General features: G+C 34.6%; 1 protein-coding gene across 1 annotated transcript; it reads left to right on the top strand.

Annotated features, from left to right (window-relative positions):
* The first annotated feature begins 1,195 nt into the window (after positions 1–1,195).
* On the top strand, positions 1,196–16,508 carry LOC135649494 (general transcription and DNA repair factor IIH helicase subunit XPB1-like). The gene is made up of 21 exons (XM_065167895.1): positions 1,196–1,295; positions 1,426–1,481; positions 1,558–1,627; positions 1,717–1,885; positions 1,964–2,186; positions 2,289–2,345; positions 2,732–2,875; positions 2,952–3,032; positions 4,101–4,188; positions 5,623–5,960; positions 6,521–6,596; positions 6,689–6,882; positions 9,182–9,345; positions 9,442–9,514; positions 9,963–10,076; positions 11,232–11,312; positions 11,437–11,496; positions 11,848–11,931; positions 12,015–12,157; positions 12,250–12,391; positions 16,102–16,508. The coding sequence occupies exons 1-20, from the start codon at positions 1,283–1,285 to the stop codon at positions 12,344–12,346; spliced, it is 2,325 nt and encodes a 774-aa protein (XP_065023967.1). The 5' UTR covers positions 1,196–1,282; the 3' UTR covers positions 12,347–12,391; positions 16,102–16,508.
* The last annotated feature ends 283 nt before the right edge of the window (positions 16,509–16,791 follow it).

The raw sequence follows: 16,791 nt of genomic DNA, 5'->3' as shown, positions 1-16,791 counted from the left end.
CATTAGTCTCATATTGAAAATGGACATGTCTGATTAATTTAGTATTATCAACTTCAAATATTTTGATTAATTGTTTAAACCTAATAAAGTTAATATACTAATTAATTTATTAGGTCTGAGTCATGACATTTAGTATCAGAGTCGATTTAATATTTGGACATGGTAAAAGGGCTCGGAAAAGACTACTCATTATGACGTGAAGTCAATGCACTAAGATTATCATTGCCACCTACTCTATAGTTACACTCGTTCTATATAGCCTACAAGTGTAATCTCTATGTTTTAAGTTTAAAATCCAACCTACAACAAACTTAACTTTGGGACTGAGGCGACTTACATTTGACTTGATTTGCAACCAATTTGACCTAATCCGAGAGAATTGATCTAAACCAAACTAAGAACCTGATCTATTCAAACTAGCTCATAGATAGGCCTGGCTTGAACCAAATCAGTTCAAGGGTATTAGTGAAATTTTAATCAAAAGGGGTGTCCCTTAATAAAAACCAAATATAGGAGCTCCATTTGATAAATTCTTATTATTGGAGTTTTTTTTATAAATTACCCAAATAGAATGAATCTTACTATTTATAGTTCTCTTTTTACTAACCATAATGTATTATAGCAATCCCTTAAAAAATAATAAAATATTATTTTATTATTTATAATCCTAATATTATCCATTTTAATCTTTTTTTTCTCTCACACAACCCCTTATTTTATCCTCACCATTGCTCGTCAATGTCACACATTGTCCCCTTATTTTATTCTCACCATCATTGCTCATCAATGTCGCACATTATCCCCTTATTTTATCCTCATTATGCGAAGAAAAAAAATAAAAAAATAAAAAAAAATAAGAAAAAAATTACCAAAGAGATATTTTAAAAATATTAAAAAAATAATTAAGAGTTGAGTATTCAAAACCTTAACTATTTTTTTAAAATATTAGCTAATATAGTTGGTAAATATCACATAGTTCAAATCTAGTCTTTCTTATTTATCTTTTGTCAAAAAAAAAAATAAAAAAATAAAATAGTAATATCTAATTTCTCGACTTACGCACTTGTCCACCCCATATTTCAACCTGACTCTAAACTTTGGGCCCGGTGGGGCCAATGTGGTCCCCGGTCCTTCCATGCATTGTGGTGGTCCGCTTGGCGCTCCACCACTATAAAAACTAACCCACTCGGCTCTGTCGTTTCACGGCGTGCTGTCCTCTGCATACCTCTCTGATCTCTTCCTCTCGGTCTCAGCTTCGACGAGGAAGACCGCGTCATCGCCAATGGCCGGCGACGGTACGTAACCAATACCCACTTGATCCGTCCGATATCCTAATTCGATTATTTTTTCTCTGTTTTCTTCCTCAAATCTTTTCTCCTTTTGTCGATTCTCTCTTTAAATCCCTTTTCTTGAGTCCCGATTTAGGAGAAAGAGGTCGACCGATGAAGAAACACAAGACTTCCTCCTCCTCCTACTCCAAAGTGAGTTCAATCGGTTGATTATGAAACCCTAATTTTGTGCCCTTGTTCCGGAATTCTAATTCTCTTGGTCGAGTAGGCGGTTCATATGATGGAAGAAGAGGACTTTAATGACTATGGCAATGATTTCGACGACGATTCCCGGGACGGTATTCGATATGTGCTAAATAAACGTTTTGTTGGGTGAATTTGCTGATTATTTTTCTGTTGATAATTGTGGAATTTTTGAATGGGTAAGGCGAGAGCGAGATCAAGAAGAGGGATTTCACCCAGCTGGAGCTGAAGCCGGATCACGTGAACAGGCCGCTTTGGGCCTGCGCTGATGGCCGGATCTTTTTGGAAACCTTCTCCCCTCTCTACAAGCAAGCCTATGATTTCCTCATTGCCATCGCGGAGCCCGTCTGCAGGTATTGGGGTTTCGTTTGGAGCGTCAATCATTTCTAGGCTTATTTATGCGTCTTCAATCTTGAGATCTTTATTCGTAGGCCCGAATCAATGCATGAATATAATTTGACGCCGCACTCTCTGTATGCTGCGGTTTCTGTTGGTCTGGAGACTGAGACCATCATCAGCGTCCTGAGCAAGCTGTCGAAAACTAAGTTGCCAGCTGAGATAATTGACTTCATCCATGGATCTACTGCTAACTACGGCAAAGTTAAGCTCGTGTTGAAAAAGAATCGGTATTTTGTCGAATCACCATTTCCTGAGGTAATATTTTTCAATTTTGAAGATCGGTAACATTTTTTTGCCTTCTCTTTGCAAATATTTTTCTTGCTATTGGTGCTAAGAACTTTACATTCATGAATGCAGGTATTGAAGCGATTGCTTAAGGATGATGTCATATCAAAGGCACGGATTAATTCTGAGGTATTTAATATTCTTTTCTATCTTTAAGATTATTGAATGGAAGCTTGCATTCATGAATTTGTTCAATCATGTCAATATGTAGGTTGTTCCTTATTTCTTTAGAAAACACATATGCATTATTTCTTCATCGGTAGTTAAAAAGAATCATATGCAAGTATGATTCCATTATTTTATTTGGGAATATACAAAATCAGTTCCTTTTTATGGATTTTTCACATGAAAGTAGTGCATGGCTGTATGCTTAGTCAGTCTTGTCAAGTTCCTTCGACACTTTGTAGTTTTGTAGAGTTCTTTTTCAATACATCTTTTTGCCCTGTTCTCATTTGCAATACCTTTAAAGTTTAAAATTTCTCATCGACTAGAGCTTCTGATAATTCATTCTTTAGGATTTGCATGGTGCTGAGACATTCACAATTAGCAAATCTGTGCGTGAGATACAAGGTGGTCATGAGGACTTGCTGAATGGGGCTGACTTGGCTGCTGCAGCTGAAGAAAAGGAAACTCATTCATTTGAAATAGATCCTGCTCAGGTGCCTTACTTTTATAGCACGAGTATCTTGCTACAGTTGAAACTTTGTCTGTAATGTCATCATTTTCAAATTGCAGGTGGAGAATGTCAAGCAACGTTGCTTGCCAAATGCTCTGAACTACCCTATGCTTGAGGAGTATGATTTTCGGAATGATACAGTGAGTCATATCTCTGTTACAAACTTGATTGAGCTTTTTAAGAATCAAATTAAATTCTAGTGAGTCATATATCTGTTTAAAACTTGATTGGACATTCCAAGTATTTAAATAGTAAGGTGTCAATTTTTTCTGTTTATAACTTGATTAAGAGTACTGGACTGACACAAGCACTCTTCACAATGTCCAATGGATATTGTGTTTATCTTTTTTTACCTATTTTGTCTTAAACTAACAAAATTTATTCCACTGATGCATACTCTGTAGTCCATAAGCTGATTACGACTGCTAGAATATTTGGTTTCATAAGTAGGACACGTTCACATTCAACTGTCAAAAGAATGTTGCATGATTTATTTCATACTAGTAGATATAGTTACTTCCACGTACTATCAACATCGGGCACCTCTTCCATGGTTCTGCTTAGTCTTATTAACAGAAAAAGAAAGGGAAGGGGTAAAAAGGCAATTTTCATATGTTTCTATATGGAAGAGATTAATATTAGGATGCCTGATACTTAAGCACCTGTTTGGAGTTTGGAGAATCAGTTTTTTTGTCTTTCCACTTGTTGCTTAACATATTGAGAAAAAGATGCTGCAATAAGTTGATTTGTTGCCATTCCTCTCTTCCATAAAGGCAGGGGTCAAAGAATTATGAAACTATAGGAGAGATACATTTCGCTGTGCCTCCATTTTTGCTTTTGCTCACAGAAGAACAAGAAGCAAGATAATAATTTACATCTATAAAGTATTGATATCTTTATCTTGAGTGTTCTACACAGAGAAATATATTGTACTATCAGTTTGTCTTCTGAAAGTTCCACACTTGAGCAAAAATATTTTTCATAAACTAATTTGCTTCCTAATATGGACATCTCTAAATTGTCATGTAAGTGCAAATTTCTCCACTCTGATTATAGGATGATGTATTTTAGTAGCTTCCTTGAGAGGTATCATTATGCTGTGAATGTTTGGCTTTTTTGGTGAACTCTCCTTTTCCTTGTTTATATTGGTATGCCATTATGATTGTTGCACACGTAACAAATGAGGGAAAATTGTCTTCGTCTTCCAGGTGAACCCTGATTTGAATATAGAATTGAAACCTCAAGCCCAACCAAGACCATATCAAGAGAAAAGTCTCAGTAAGATGTTTGGAAATGGTGAGTACTTTTTATGTACATGTCATCTGCACATTATTGTGCTTGTAACACAGCATTGATGTCTGCCTAATTTCCAGATTTATAATAGACTAATAGAGAGTTACAATTATGTGCTATGTATTTCATTGAGGCTTTTGTTTTGCTTGCAATTGTTAGTTGCTCATTATGCACATGAGATGTATCAGGAAATAGCTTTTATGGTTTGAGAAATTTAGTTAAATTTTCTGTTTGATCCTTTGTTTATTTATCTCATACACTTATCTGGAAGTTTACAGTAAAGTACTGTTATCTTCATGATGAACTTTATGTTATCTCATTCTTTGTTTTCATTGCATATTTGGGTAACCAACTCCTGAATATTTGGTCATTGCAAAGAATTAGTTACTAAATACAAGTTCCTCAGCATTATTCCTTCGAGCTGCCATCTCTTCCGCACTTCTTGTTTACCCCATCCCTTTATTGTATTTCATGTAAGTCCAAGCCCTTCTTTACCCCATCTCTTTATTGTATTTCTTCTAAGCAGCTTAGCTTGTTGTAGGCAGTTTTTCTGATTGTCTATTTGTTTTCTAGTCATCCTGCTGGGAAAATAAACCATGAAATTCATTTTGGTATTAAATCTGAGAGGATTCCCATTTTTTAATTAAATTATTTTTCAAGTCTTACTTGCAGATAATATGCCCCCACATTTTCCCTATGCTTGAAAAATATAAGAAAAAATATTATTTCATTTCTTTCCTCTCTTTTATAATCTTTTTTCACATTATCATTTAAAAAGTCTGTCCCAGTGAATCCTTCCATTGGATTAAAGCAATCAGGAAATTAAAATAGACACTGATTTCTCCTGTTGCTTTAGGTTCTCATTTTGTTGAACTTCAGTCAACACTTCCAATATGAAAAGAATGTTTAAGAAAAATAATTTGAAATCTGTATTGACAGTTAAGCTTCTAGGCTAAGCACTAATTTTACCAAAACCTCCTTTTTCGGAATGGTAAATTGAAGAATTTGTATTGTTATGTTTATTAGGTGTATCCGATTTGCTCTCATAGTTGTTGTTCCCTATCACATGATATTACTATTTTCAGTCAATAAATTTGAAAACAGTTGCATACTGAAAAAACATGACTGAGTTTTTCTTGTTAGTTTCCAAAAGATGAAAGATACTGATCATCTAGCTTTCCATGTTGTTTGACATAAAATTTATAGTATTTTATAATTTCATCTGAAGCACCAAATTTTCAAGACAGTCCCATCAAATATGCTACTTGCAAAATGTATGTCAAAATGCCTGCTGAAATTGGGACTTATACTGTGCATATTTTTTCCTCAAGGTTTTACATATAGTTAGTTGTTTAATATCTTCAGATTATGGAAACTGTTAAATCAACTAGTTGAGTATTAACTAATTTTCTTAATTTTTTTAATGGAAAACTGCAGGCCGAGCAAGGTCTGGCATCATTGTACTGCCTTGTGGTGCTGGAAAATCTCTAGTTGGTGTTTCTGCTGCTTGTCGTGTAAAAAAGAGCTGCCTTTGCTTAGCCACAAATGCTGTTTCTGTAGATCAATGGGCTTTTCAATTCAAGCTCTGGTCCACCATCAAAGATGAACAGATCAGTCGGTTCACATCTGATAACAAGGAAAAATTTCGTAGTTTGGCTGGTGTAGTTGTGACCACTTATAACATGGTTGCTTTTGGTGGGAAGCGATCTGAGGATTCTGAGAAAATCATTGAAGAAATACGAAATAGAGAGTGGGGACTACTTCTCATGGATGAGGTATGTTTTCTCTTTTATAAATTTTAGGTGGCATTTGGTTTGTCATTTAAATTAGAGTCAGAATAGGAATCAAAATTGGAAAAATAATGGTTCATGTTTGGCTCATGTACTTTGGAATCTGACAAATCTGGCAGTTGTATAACTATATTTGTTTTGATAAACTAGTTTTGTTTATACTAAGATCTGATGTTTTAACTCTGTTTGTCTACCCAATAAAGTTATTAGATAAATTAGACATTTAAAATACCCCACAAATTTATTGGTAACCATGAATTTCCTCATCAGTCAGAATTTCAAATACCCCAAAAGGGAAAACTACATTCCCTAAGAACAGAAATTGGTATCCTATTCTTGCAGCTGAACACTGGGAACTGAAAAGTCATTTCAATACCATTTCTAGTTCGAATTATCAAATCTCTAGCTCTAATGACATCTTTAGCCGAGTGGATTTCCAATTGTCCATCCAAACATCATCCATTTGTTTGAACTATGGGAAATTATTTTATTGATACTTCACAAAAATATGATATGCTGGCTCTTGTCCTTTTTTGTTGTTGCAGGTGCATGTCGTTCCTGCACACATGTTTCGTAAAGTTATCAGCATAACTAAATCTCATTGCAAACTTGGGCTTACTGGTTAGTGTTTCTTGTGTATATATATATAATTCTTTCTTTTCTGTATAAGCTTTTTATTTGTTTTGCTGAATTGTCTTTGGTTGTTATTCAAGCAACCCTTGTGAGAGAGGATGAACGCATAACAGATTTGAATTTCCTTATCGGACCAAAGTTGTATGAGGCAAACTGGTTGGATCTGGTAAAAGGAGGATTTATAGCTAATGTCCAGTGTGCTGAAGTCTGGTGTCCCATGACCAAGGAATTCTTTGCAGAATATTTAAAAAAAGAAAATTCAAAGAAAAAGCAGGTTTGTCATTTTCATTAGATATGCGGTAATTAATCTAAATGCGACCTTGTGTGTGGTATCTTACATATGACTTTTGATGCTTTAATCTGATTATTATTTTGGTATAGTTCTAGGACTTTTATGTACCAACAATATGTTAACTTTTTATTTCGATATATATATGTATATATATATATGTATATATATATATATACATATATATATATATATACATATATATATATATTTGACTTCTCATGCCGATCGGGGGCGTTGGCCGGCGGCTTGGCACGTGTCGCCTCGTATCGACGTGTTGAGTGTTGACGGGGCATGTCGATGACAGAAAAAGCCCCAAAAAATTTGAAAAATAGGAAAAAATTAGATTAGGGTTTTTTATTTGAAACTAAATGTAAGTTTACTATAATTTCATTAAAAATCATCTAAATTCGGAAGGAATAGCTGCATGTATCTTTTCTGGGCTTTGAGGAGCTACGTTTTGGCATGTTTTGAACCATCCTTCCATTGATATTGAATTATTTACAAAGATATGACTTGAATTGTTAGAATATGAGTTAACCTTTAAGATTCAAATAAATCAAGAAATAAATAGATCGATCGATGGATATACCTGGTTCTACCATAAAAATGAATGATGGTACTCTACTGGTGGTGAATCGGGATCTTTAATCTTATGTATTTGTATATCAATATGGTATGCTTATCGGATCCAATCCAGAAATTGCTCTTACGACATGTGGTATATAGATACATCATGTACCATTGGTACATCAGTGTGGTGATGATTATAGCTTGAATGTCGTGAACTACACGTGTTCGAGGTAGCTCTTGAGGCAAGTATAATTGTGGCATGTATTGGTGCGAAGGTTGGAGAATGTCAGAATTCTACTTTTGCCATTGTCCTACTACATATTATAAGACTGATCAGCCTTGGAAAAGAATGACCAACTATCACCGTACTGTTGTTGGTCTCTCAAATTTGATCCAATCCACAAATCGCAATTTTGTTTGAGTTTAAGATAGTGAAAATGTGAGAATGAAAGAGATGTGAGTGAGAATGAGTCTGAGAGTGTTGAAGAGTGGAAGAGAGTAAAAAGCATTAAAAGGAAGGGAGGAAAGGGTTTAAAAACCCTTTGAATTTGTTCCAATGGTCAAATTGACCGTTGGAAGGGATCAAATCTGAGCTTTTGATCAGTATCAGTCAAAATTCGATCGTTACCGATTAGTATAGGTTAGTAACGGTCAAGTTTCAACCGTGTTGCTCGGTACAGACTTTGTATTGTCTGGTACAAGGCGGTCCACTTGTTGGTCACCTGTTGGACCGGTACGTATCACCCATACTGTACCATGTCGGGCGGTACAACAAATCCTATATATATATATGTATATATGTATATATATACATATATATATTAATGTATATACATATATATTACATACATACAAATATGTATGTATGTATGTAAACTTATTATATTGGTATAAATGTTTGAGTTAGGCCAAGTAAATTGTAGATCCCTAGATCTGATCAGGAAGATGTGATCCTTAAATAGAAGACTGATAATTCATTTTGTGGAAGATTGAAGAACAGGTAATGTAATGCAGGCAACAGGAGTGTTGTGGATGTTACATGATGCTATCCTGCATATTATGGGTGCTTTCTGGTGATGAAATGTGTATTCAATCACATCTTTTGTCATAACCTGAACTTCTGAAATAATGTAAAGTCGCCTCATTTTCACTTCAAGTGGAACTCTACCATAATCATGCACTAGCAAGTTGATTTTTTGTTGGTAGCAACTTGGTTCCTTTTTAGGTGGAAGTTCTGATGGTTTCTGGATAAAGGTAACGATGATCATGGATTTGCAGTCATTGTCCATTCTGGTTTTTCTTGAGGTTTAGAAAGGTTTGCGTAGCGGCATTATTGAGGCTATGCAAATTCACAATTTAATTTTTTAGATGTAATTATGCATATGATGATTTGTAGCTTATTTCTAGAGCAGTTTAGTTTATTAAATCACATGTTTGTTGCTGTCTTACGTAGTTTATCAAATCAGGTTTCTGTTGATATCTTAGTCAATTATCTTGATTGGCACATGAGTTTCTTGGATTCAGAAGACAGTCATCATACTCACCTCAAGCAAAAAAGTCCAATCTGATAACAATTTCCCCCCTAAAAGAGACTTAGCTGGATCCATATACTGTCTGGGAGTACCATATTTTGTGATTTAGTTGATACTATCAGTTCAGATCACTATGTTCAGGGTCACCTTTCTTGTTACTTTCATTCTCCTCTTACTAGGCACTCTATGTGATGAATCCAAATAAGTTCAGAGCTTGCGAATTTTTGATTCGCTTTCATGAGCAGCAGCGTGGTGATAAGATTATTGTATTTGCTGATAACCTCTTTGCACTTACTGCATATGCAATGAAGCTGCGCAAGCCCATGATCTATGGTGCAACCAGGTATTTGGGGACTCTGATGATGTTGTTCTTGTATTTACATTCATTGTCCTTGCTCTTTGTTTCATTATCGTGCATCTTTCCTTTGTTATTTTTCAGCCACAATGAGAGAACAAGGATTCTTGAAGCATTTAAGAATAGCCCTGATGTCAATACAATCTTCTTGTCCAAGGTTTGTGCATTCTGGTCCTGACATTAGTCTATTTACTTTTTCTTTTGATGGGGGGATATTGTTACTTGGAAGTAGAGGTTGTGCCTCAATGGTACATATTGGTCTAATCATATTCGAGCAGTAGAAAAAGCATAGGGGAACCATCTGAAGATTGAATTAGCATATGCCTGAGTCTCATGTTATATTCTTCCTAACTATCAAGTCTGCAAGTAGTCATGGAAGCCTAATGCAGAGTGGTTCACTAATATTTGCCACAGAGCCTGTTTGCATTCTTCATGTGTGAATTAAGGGAAAGAATCCTTGATATCCATGCTTTAATATGCTTAATGGCGACTTTTTTTTCTACAGTCCATATACTCTCATTGTTTACCTTTTTTTCTTGTTTCATATACAAGTGTCCTTGAATGCACATTTTGACTTCCTAACTGTTCTCTTCTGTCTTATACAGGTTGGCGATAATTCAATTGATATTCCAGAAGCAAATGTGATAATACAGATTTCTTCTCATGCTGGGTCACGGCGTCAGGAAGCCCAACGTTTGGGTCGTATTCTTAGGGCAAAGGTACTTTTGTTGTTGCTAGATGACAAGGAAATGAAGTTAGGATGACCAATTTGTATATGGTGTTTGACAATTCAACAACTTATTCGTAAATTTAGTTTAATTTCATATCTTGAGATTAGAAGTGGACTTGCAACTATTATCTGGCTTGTTATATAAGAGCTCTGATTTGAGCTTGCATCAGCAGGGTTTACATGCTTATATATGGGCTTGTTTGCGTCTTGTCATCAGAATCTATTGAACTCACGTCTTGGACATAGCTTTTGTTTATTTGTGTGTGTCTTGAATTTGTCTTCCAGGCAATTCAGACCTAATGGCACTAGAGCAATGAATTTATTAACTTGGCTTTTAAGTTGGGTAAGTGGAATCCAGATCAAGCTGGTGAGCTTAAAAGCTAAAAGGGCTGTTATTAGCTGGACAGGGAAAGCCCTAAAATACTTAGAAGAGCAGATCAACATGAGTATCATGTGATTATCATCTAGCATTCAATGGACTATGGCTTCCACCTTGAGAAAATTCATTTTCAACATGTTTGGGTGAATAAGAAGTTACAGTTTTGTGTTATTGGACTTCTACAACATGATGAAATCAGAAATAAACACTTCTTACAGTAGCTTTCAACTAATTATCTTTAAATATTTTTATTTATACAACTCAAGGTCACGATCATCTGAATATAATGACAGTTATATATCTCCGGATCTTTCATCTCTTCTTTTTCTTGTTTGATCTAACATTCTGAATGCAACTAAGACTGACGAGCATATCCATGCAACATCATGTCAATCTGCTTAAATTTTAGTGAAGCATTTACATTTACCTGAACTCATTTTCTTGTATTTACCTGGTATGATTCTTTTGATTCTAGGATTTCTGAATTATCTGAAACAATGTTCAGAAATATAACTTGTCATAGACATATCTATGTCTATTCTGTTCTTTTGTTATTAGATGTAATCATAATGGGTTGGTATACTTTACACTTTACCATTGGATATCATCATTTATTAGTCATATGTTCAATGGTAGATTTGTTTTGCCTTATAATGTTCTTATCTTGTATGGTGCGCTTGTCATTTCACCTTTTTGATTGAATTTTTAAGGTGTGTATGCTGAATTTGCTTTTGTTTAAGTGTTTGATGTTTACTGTATACATAGGGCCGACTTCAAGACAGAATGGCAGGTGGAAAAGAAGAATACAATGCCTTTTTCTATTCCCTTGTTTCCACAGATACACAGGTTTGTTTGTTTTTCCATTTTTCTTTTGTTTTTTTGCTTCTCTTGGTCACTGGCTTAAGTTATGGAGCAGTCATGGATTATTTGGTTATGATTTATTAATAATTGGTCTTTCTACTTGTTACAGGAGATGTATTACTCTACTAAAAGGCAGCAATTCTTAATTGATCAAGGATATAGCTTCAAGGTGGTACCCACCCCACCCACCCCCCCCTAAAATAATCTATTTTCATGTTTGTAGAGGCTTACAAATGTCAAAACTTATTTGTCTGTGTCCTTGATCTCCAGCTTTGATTTGCATCTTTTCGTCTGATTCACAAAGGGCACAATATCAAGTCACCACCTTTTATTTGTGTTATATCTTCTTCAATGCTGAGCTAAATATTTAGTAATATCTTTGTTGATTTTTCAGAATGCAAGACTAAATTCTTCAATTTGGTGTAATTGCATGTATCGGTTTTTGTTTATCCTTCGGTTTTCTTGACCTGTTGATTGAATTGAGATTCTATATAATCAATGGAAACTATGACTGTTGCAGGTAATCACCAGCTTACCGCCTCCTGATTCAGGCGCTGAACTCAGCTATCATAGCCTTGAGGAGCAAATTGAACTACTAAGCAAGGTATTTTCAATGACTCTCTGGTTAAAGATCAATGCTTTACAGTTTAATATTATAAATATTAATGGCAAATTTTTTTATGACAGGTACTGAATGCGGGGGATGACATGGTGGGTCTGGAGCAGTTGCAAGAAGATGCAGATGATATTGCTAATATTAAAAGCAAACGCTCTGCAGGATCAATGAGTGCTTTCTCCGGAGCGACTGGGATGGTGTATATGGAATACAGGTATGCCTTCTTATCCTTTTTCCTTTAGTACTATTTATTAAATTTTGGAATTGTCGATCTTATCAATGAGTTTTCTTGTTGCTAATTTTTAGCACTGGGAAGAGCAAGCAGGCTGGGCATGGTTTGAAAAGTAAACCAAAGGATCCCTCAAAGAGACATGTATTGTTTAAGAAGCGATTTGCCCCTTGAAACTGCATACAAAATATAAATGGCTGAACTTGGCAAACATAAATTGTGAGTGAAAATTGCAATTTTACTATTATGTGTATTAAGCAAGTTTAGTTACCTGTATGTGGTACTTTGCTTGATAGTGCTAATTTTATCTTTTTAGAATGAGTTACCAACCCTTTTGAAGCTTTTAAGAACTAATATTTAATTCAATTAACATAGAATCTGATTTTTTAAAAAACCGTTTGTTGTTTGCTTTAGGGTGACTTGTATTATTGTTATCATAATCAGGATTTAAATCTTGTTCCAAAACCTAATTTGATCTTTTAGCTGACTGGTAAACTATTAGCATGGTTGGGCATATGGCGTGTCAGTAGACCCTTGAGCTGACTGGTTTTGGTTTGTCCAGGAGAGGAGAGAACTATTGAACAAGACAAAAAGGATTTGACAGTGGGGAGGAGGCAGAGGGTAAGAGAAATGAAAGAGAGTTGTAGATACAGATCGAGAGATAAAGAAAAAGAAGAATTGATAGCTATTATAAAAAAAAAAGATATTGGTGCTGGTCTCTTATTGTCCTGTTCACTAGGCATACTGAGTTTATCAAATGGTACAATCCAAGGATTGAAATTTTGTACCGTATTGGAGTTTCGAGGTTTGCTTGGTATAGTACGATACTGTGTACTGAGCACTATGCTAGGGCGTACCGAGCGGTACACCTAAATTTAGCCGTAATATCTTATGAAAATACCTAAAAATAAAGAAAAAAGTTAGAATATGGTTTTGAAGTTAGAAATAAATATAGTAATAGTATAAGTTTAACAAAATCAATGTAAATTAGGTAAGAATAGTATCACAAATCTTTTTCGAACTTTGAGAAATGGTCTTATTCAAGGTTCGTATTTCGGTCCGTTATGGATTGTGATCTAATATAAGTTAAATTACGATGAAATCATCATTAGATACACTAATCACATGATTAACATAGTTAATTACCCATTAATTACTTTTCTTTCAACATTGTAAACATGTCAAATACCCTAATAGGTAATAAAAACATTGAATTGACATAAAGTCGATCAAATTTCGATTAAATCATCATTAAAATAACTAATCGTAGTATACAATAACTTTAATAAAACCTAATTAAACTTATTTTACTTTCATAAATATCTTTCAATATTTAATATGCATGAAATATAAATATTTTACCTATTAAGTGTCTAATTTCGAATTAATCAATATTAAACACACTAATCATAATATTAAAGATCTTAATTACTCTCTAATTAAAAAAAAGAATACATACCTCTTGTTTTGAAAGTTCTTTCTCTTAATCTTCCTAAATTAGCCTCGATTCAATTCACAAATCGTTGTTTTGTAGAGTTTAGGAGAGTGCAAATGTGAGAAGTTTGAGATAGTTTAAGATAGTATGAGAGTGAAGTGGAGTGAAATAGGAGAGAAGATGAGTTTAAAAACCGATGAGAAAGGGCTCCAACGGTCAATTTGAATGTTGGAGAATTGTTATCGATCGGTAACAGTTGATTTCAACCGTTACCGAGTGATAATGGTCGAAATCTATCGTTACTGAGCTGTGTCGGGCGGTAACGGTCGAAATTTCGACCATGACCGCCCGATATAACCTCGTATCGTCCGATATGGGGTGATGTTAAGCGTCTCGCCCGGTAACGAGCGGTCCACATACCAGTATGCTGTCGGACCGATACGTACTTCCCGTACTGGTATGGTATTATTCGAAACTGTAAACCTTGGTACAATCCATAGTGGACCAGTTTAAGTGAAATTGTCCAATCTGCATCTCAGTTGGCTGTTCGACTGGTAATACCAGCTCGTATCAACCAGTGAATTTGCTATTTTGAACCGTGATTGTTACAATGTTGAACTGATTTAAAAATATTTAAGGAGAGTATGGATACACCAGTCAAGTAAATTGAGTGGTGATTGATCCATGATAAAATAGAGGACATCAAATAGTTGGGACCTTGTGTCTTTTTGTTGTACTTGAAGGTTATCCTACTTTTCTCTTTTAGCCACTGAGATGATTTCTATAGTTGTGATGGTAAAAATCGATTCCTATGCACTAAACATGTTGTAAAACCCATGTTTGTGGAGAATGGTTTTGTGTACGTGCCGATACTATCCATGACCTTCAAATTCAGCTTGTGCTTTTGCTTGATTTGTATATTATATATATATGCCATTGTCAAATTATAACATACAGGTACACATTAGGAACTTTGCTTGTTTATGAAAAATGTTGTGTATTCATTTTGTACCCAGTCCTAAGCTTAGAGAAAGGAGGATTGTATCAGATTAGCTAATAACTGATGCAAAATTGTCAGATCAAACAAGAACTTGGACCTTTACTGATAGATGTTAGGCTAGGGTGTCTTAGGCCAGTGACATGTGGCATTATCACTGTTGCATTCTTCAAAGGGAATAACCATGTGGGCTAGGATGTCGAGTGGAAATGAGCTGTTGGAACCTTATGCATATACACTGTAACAAAGGGTTCAAATATTATTTTGGATTGCTCCAGAGCATGGATTAACAGCAAGCTAATATTGGCAACTTTTGATTAGGAACTCCTTAAGGGAAGGAATGAGACTGGTAGATGTAATGTTTTCAAGAATAAAATATAATTTGCTTGCAGAACCTTGGTACGAAAAAGGTTGACAAAACTGGAATTATTGTGGTAAACAGGAAAGGAAAATAATATAAGATCATTCTCTGTAAGATTAAAATAAAATATTGTAGAGGTTAACAGACAATGTGGAAGAATTTCTTATTGAAAATTGTTTTAGGTGAAATGATAATAATATTTTTGCCAGTCCCCATAAATAATATATTGTAAGTTTAAAATAAAACTTTTCTGAAAATTTATATGACATAAAATGTGAGAAACATGGATATAATGAATATGAAAAAGGATGAAACAGAAGATATGATTTGAGATTTTGTTTTATCTTTGATCTTACAATTTTCAATAAACAAGTCAAAGCTACCACCTATCAAATATGAAAGGTTAAAATTAGTCAAATGGTCATCTTTCTTATTAGGAATACATATTGTCACATGCAAACGCTCGAAAGCTAATTTTAATGACCTTTAGTTCACAACATTGATTAAGAGATTGAAGTTGGGTAATGTCAAATGTCAAACAAAAATTTGGACGCTAAGGAATGATTATGACATATCACTTCGACAAAGCTCAAGAGGAGGTGAACCTTGGGTCTGGCCATAAACAGTTGGGAGCAGTAATTAATTATTGTAGTTGCTGTTGCTACTTTAGGCTAATGCTTGTTGAAATATGCTATTGTAGTTTAGTTTGTTTATCTTTCTTTCCATTTTGTACACTATATGTATCTGAGCGTTATTCTGTGACGGTAAATTGTATTAGTGTAAATTAGAGTCAAATCAATTGTGGGTTTGTAAGTCAATGACAATTCATTTAGTAGCTGTTCTGTATCCTTTCTCATAGCTAATTACTTCATAAATTGTGCTTATTATCAGCCATTGCTCTGACCTTTCATTCTGGTTAATTCAACCTTTGGGTTCTCTTCAGATGTCACATTTAGTTATTTATTTCTTTACTTGAGAAATAATTGCTCTCTTGAGTGGGAAATTAGTGCACATTAGCATATGAGACAATACCTTGTAAAGATCTGATCAATTGCAACAGAGTTTGATAATTCCTAATTAAAATATTTAGAGGTTGTTTAAGCAGTGGTTAACAGCACTCTTTAACGTGGTTTCAGTAGCTGTAATCAAATTGGTAACATCTACGGATCCGCAGAATTTTGAAGCAAGTTTGGAGTAGAGAACCACCTGAGCAGTTCTGATACCAGCACAAGTATCTTTATTTGATATGGATAAACACCTGAGCTTCGACAAATTGAAGATATCTACTTCAATAGATGAGACGAGCAAACAATAGACTAGGCATGGTGCTCTCTGGAGAATCTTGCTATAGAATTTGGCAGCTTTATCTGTAAGAGTTCCGTCAAGGTGAGTGGCGTATGTGACATTTGAGTTGTTACCATCTATGTATGTGAATCTGAATATAAGGTTTCGGAAGCTTTACCCTTTATGCTGTATGCAATTTAGACCAATGGTTCTACCACTCTAATTGATGATATCCCGCACTGATAGTTTGGGGTCAGCATACGAAGGTTGTTAAGTTCTGTTGGCAGCCGTCACTTCCAAATACATTAGTTTTTTATTTTAATTTGTGTGCCTAGCAGAAATTTTCTTTGGTTTTCTCAAGTCTTTTGTTTCATTCTATTTGCAGCCTATGAATCATGGGTTACCTTTTCTTTCCTCTTTTCTGTGATATAAATCCCTAAACCTTTAGGAAAAGCTAGAACACATTTGGGCAATTTACCTGAAAAACTATTCACTATTTTCGTTTTATCAAATGATGTCTTTCTATTAAAAAATTACTAGGT

This window comes from Musa acuminata, chromosome BXJ3-9 (genome assembly GCF_036884655.1).
Source record: "Musa acuminata AAA Group cultivar baxijiao chromosome BXJ3-9, Cavendish_Baxijiao_AAA, whole genome shotgun sequence".
In the NCBI taxonomy this organism is placed as follows: domain Eukaryota; kingdom Viridiplantae; phylum Streptophyta; class Magnoliopsida; order Zingiberales; family Musaceae; genus Musa; species Musa acuminata.
This window is presented reverse-complemented; position numbering and strand designations above follow the sequence as displayed.